This window comes from Chrysochloris asiatica, unplaced genomic scaffold (assembly GCF_000296735.1).
Source record: "Chrysochloris asiatica unplaced genomic scaffold, ChrAsi1.0 scaffold00031, whole genome shotgun sequence".
NCBI classification, from domain to species: domain Eukaryota; kingdom Metazoa; phylum Chordata; class Mammalia; order Afrosoricida; family Chrysochloridae; genus Chrysochloris; species Chrysochloris asiatica.
This window is the reverse complement of record NW_006408549.1, coordinates 22,602,901-22,604,346: the sequence shown is the minus strand read 5'-3', so window position 1 is coordinate 22,604,346 and position 1,446 is coordinate 22,602,901. Positions and strand designations below refer to the sequence as shown.

Here is a 1,446-nt window from a genome sequence, read left to right as displayed (position 1 = left end):
TTTTTTTTTTTTTTTTCCTGGGTTTATGTTGACCTATATACACTAAAATTTGAATTTAAAATTTCTGGTCGCTGGAGATGAAAGTTCTCCTACAGAGATAATTAGGCTGTGAGGCTGTAGTTTTTCAACATGTGCTGTAAATTTCAGTGAGGATTGTCCTGTATAATTGCTTTTAGCACTTTCTGATTTTGTCCTTGGCACCATGCTGTGAGTTCAGCAGCACCTGAAACACATCATCCCCTTCCTTCTGAAGAAGGTCACTTGCCTTTGCCCTCTGTACTGTACTGAGATTGCAAAAGGACACAATAGCAATCAACAATAGCATTAAGCTATAAATAAAATAATACAATCACATTAAGCATGAATCACATTTTCATGTCGTTATTATCATCAGATTTTTAAAAAGATAATTAAATGTTTGGTAACAGCGACCCAAAATAGCATTTTCCTTCATTTCTGTGGTTCTTCATCTAAAATTATTGTTGAAATAGTTGAAAAATCTTTATATGAGGAAAACATGATCTGATAAAATACTGATTTTTCTCTTCATATAGTTCAGTTAATGAAATGATCTTTGTAGTGTGTTTTCAACTCTTTAACATAAGAACTTTTTTCACATAATGGAAATTCACAGTAAGTGTGAAGATATATAAAATGATTACACTTATGGAAATAAGGGTAGAATTTTCCTAGAAGTCAAAAGAAATTCCATGTGACATGTTATGCAACCACAAAATATATCTAAGGGTACTACCAAATGCCCTTTTTATTCTTTAAAAACAGTTTTGATGCAGTTAATATAGCCTTTGTTATGACCCTATGTAGGGTGATTATGAGTCTGAATCTACTTGATGAAGTGAGTTGGGCTTGGTTTTAATGTTCAATAGTTTAGAAAATTTTTATTTTTCATGAAATTAAATTTATATTTCATGTAAATTCATTTTGCATTTAAAATAATTTTGGCTTGAGATCATTGGTTGGTTGTGTTAGGTGCCATATAGTTGGTTCTGACTCATATGGACACTATGTAAACAAACAAAACACTGCCCAATCTTGAGTCATCCTCACAATCATTACATTTGAGCTCATTGCTGCTGGCACTGTATCAAGCCCACTTGTTGAGAGTCCAAGAACTAGTCCCTCCTGATACATGTCCAAAGTATGAGAGATGAAGTCTTGTTATCCTGACTTCTAAGGAGCATTCTGGCTGCACTTCTTCCTAGACAGATTTATTTGTTCTTCCAACAGTTCATGATACTTGTAATATTCTTCTCCAACAGCATAACTCAAATGCATCAATTATTTTAAGGTTTTCCTTGTTCGTTGCTCAACTTTCACATGCATATGAGGCAGTTGGAAATATCATGGCTTGGGTCAGGCACACCTTAGTTCTCAAACTGACATCTTTGCTCTTGAATACTTTTAAGGTATCTTGTGCACCAGATT

At 33.7% G+C, this 1,446-nt stretch overlaps 2 protein-coding genes across 4 annotated transcripts in view; one reads left to right on the top strand and one right to left on the bottom strand.

The window, feature by feature from the left end:
• RALYL (RALY RNA binding protein-like) overlaps positions 1 to 1,446 on the top strand; it is a 1,110,405-nt gene that overhangs the window by 567,123 nt on the left and 541,836 nt on the right. The window lies entirely within an intron of this gene.
• LOC102812749 overlaps positions 173 to 1,446 on the bottom strand; it is a 170,016-nt gene continuing 168,742 nt past the window's right edge. The window contains exon 10 of the mRNA XM_006859249.1: positions 173 to 329. Coding sequence (XP_006859311.1) covers positions 173 to 329 — 157 coding nt within the window. The remainder of the gene's footprint in view (positions 330 to 1,446) is intronic.